The 2,500-nt window shown below is 38.7% G+C and overlaps 1 protein-coding gene across 2 annotated transcripts in view; it reads right to left on the reverse strand.

The window, feature by feature from the left end:
- Window positions 1-2,500, reverse strand: part of Nudcd1 (NudC domain containing 1) — a 55,490-nt gene that overhangs the window by 19,061 nt on the left and 33,929 nt on the right. For both annotated transcript variants that reach the window (XM_031358064.1, XM_031358063.1), the window contains exon 7: window positions 213-357. In XM_031358064.1, the coding sequence (XP_031213924.1) occupies window positions 213-357 (145 nt within the window). The remainder of the gene's footprint in view (window positions 1-212; window positions 358-2,500) is intronic.

The raw sequence follows: 2,500 nt of genomic DNA on the forward strand, positions 1-2,500 counted from the left end.
TATATATATATATATACCATGCAAAATATCACTTGACATTTTTGTATACAGAGTAAACTATATAAATATGAGAACTTCAATCTATATTAAAACATTAATTATATCAATGTGCCATTTATATTAAGAAAGGCAAACTAATGTTGGACTTGGCATAATCTTCATAGGAGATATTCTGGATTCTTGGCAAGAGCCTCACCAAGGTAACGGCTTACCAGTTCATCAGAGGTCAGGTGCATCAAGCGTTCTGCTATTGCAGCACATTGGGCAGGGTCTCTTATGAGTTCACCTTGTTTATCACCCACCACCAGCTCAGGCCACATCAGTCCTTCATTCTTCTTAACCAAAGAAATCTCCAAGCTAGAACATTAAGTGAGAAACTTGATGTTACATTAAACATTGAACATTTAAATCAGATGTGGTATTACATTCCAGTATCCTAGCACTCAATATGCTCAGACAAGAAAGAACCAAGTGTTCAAGGTCACTAGAGGATATGTAGTGAGAGCACATATCAAAATGAGAGATAGGAAAGGGGGGGAAGACTACAAAGGAAGGAGGGAGAGGAGGGTAGGTATTCGCCTATCTGGTATCTAGAGAATGTTTTACCAAATATCTTATTCATTTTTGGCATTGATGAAAAAAAATCTGTAATCCAATGATAAATCACCCAAACTTCATGAGTAAACATGAAAGCCACTGGAAATGGAGCGTCAAATAGTTTGAAGACAGATTGGTGGAATGATTAGAATGACAGCATGTGGAAAATACTGTTGGAACATAGGTGTTCAGTATGTTACTGCATCTAAGTAATACACAGACACGTGGCATGGACCTATGGGCTGTGCAGTAGAGTACATACAACAGGCCTACAAGTAAAGACCTCTTAGGACATAGGCTCAACACCCATAAACGACCATAAACTAACATTCTTAGTATGTAGTTTTAATCAAAGATAGGGCAAGTTAAGTTTATGACAATATTAATTATTAAAACACAGAATTTTAAAGAACTGAAAACAAATGTAGGAATTTCAAAAACTACTTTGTAATACAGAAAAAATGTTAATGTAGTCTGTATAACTTGTTTTAAATCTAATTCTATACATTCAAGCTGTTAAACAGAAACTCCAAATGTACTAAGCAGAGCCTGCCAGAGACCCGTAGATCAAGAACTTATGTTACAGAAAAAAGGAGCGCTGAGTCAGAGCAGAGGATGAAGCAGCGGCCTGTGTTCTTTGAACAGGGGAGGAAACTCAGGTGATAGGCCTTCTGCATCATTTTCACAGGAAAGAATCCTTTGCACAAGCCATTTCTGATAAATGTGCACCATACTAACTCACATCCTGGAATGCAACTTCAAGCAAACAATTCCAAGAGTACAATAAAACCATTATCGCAATTATCAAATAGAACATACAAAATTATCAACTATTCTTTTATAAGGCAGTTAATTATCAACAATCATAACATAATTATAGCATTGAAAAAATTTCTGCAACAATTTAAGAGACTATACAAAATAATATCAGTTATATAAATGTCCTTATCATTAACAATGAAAATTATCACCACAATCAATGATGCCCACACTTAGTTATATTCTTTAAGGAATATACTAGTCTGATAATAATGATAATAAAAATAATATTAGCTCATATCTGCCTAATGCCTTGCCATATGCTAGGGGCTAGCTCAAACACTTCACATTTTATCACACTTATTGTTAACACAAAAAAAAAATAAAGTTGTATCTTTATGTTCCCAAGTATGAGTGAAAAACTCATACTTTAAGACATTAAGTAACCTGACAAAGTCACAAGCTAGAAAGCATTTCATTCAGTTGCTTCCTGTTTGTCTGGGCCAGCCAATGCCCTGAGAAGACCTTGGGCACAAGCTCCACAGCCAGTCCCACAACACCCAGAGGAAGCTCCACTCTCAGGTGCTCTAACACACCCAGGATCAGAGGTGAGGAGGACACAACATCTGTCCCAACACTGGGAGTAACTGGGACCAGCAGGACCAGGCACACAGGAACACCAGCAGCCCAGTGGCTCAGGTTCCTTCCAGTCTGTCTGGGTTGGTATCCTGAGCAGATCTTGGGCTCAAACCCCTCAGCAAGTCCAAAACACCCAGAGGAAGCTCCACTGCCAGGCACTCTAACAAGCCCAGGATCACAGGATCCCAGAATCACAGGACTAGAGAGATAGCTTGACTCTGAGGAGTTCTGACACAATCAGGATCACAGGAAGGACAGGCTCCAGACAGATTTAGCAAGAGCAGGTAGCACTAGAGATAACCAGATGGTGCAGGGCAGCATAAGAATATAAGCAACACAAACCAAGGTTACTTGGCATCATCAGAACCCAATTCTCCCATCATAGCAAGTTCTGGACACACCATCCCACGGGAAAAGCAAGATTCAGATATAAAATCCCTTCTCATGATGATGATACAGGACTTTAAGAAAGACATAAAAAGCACACTCAAAGAAATACAGGAGA

Source organism: Mastomys coucha, unplaced genomic scaffold (assembly GCF_008632895.1).
Source record: "Mastomys coucha isolate ucsf_1 unplaced genomic scaffold, UCSF_Mcou_1 pScaffold7, whole genome shotgun sequence".
NCBI lineage: Eukaryota > Metazoa > Chordata > Mammalia > Rodentia > Muridae > Mastomys > Mastomys coucha.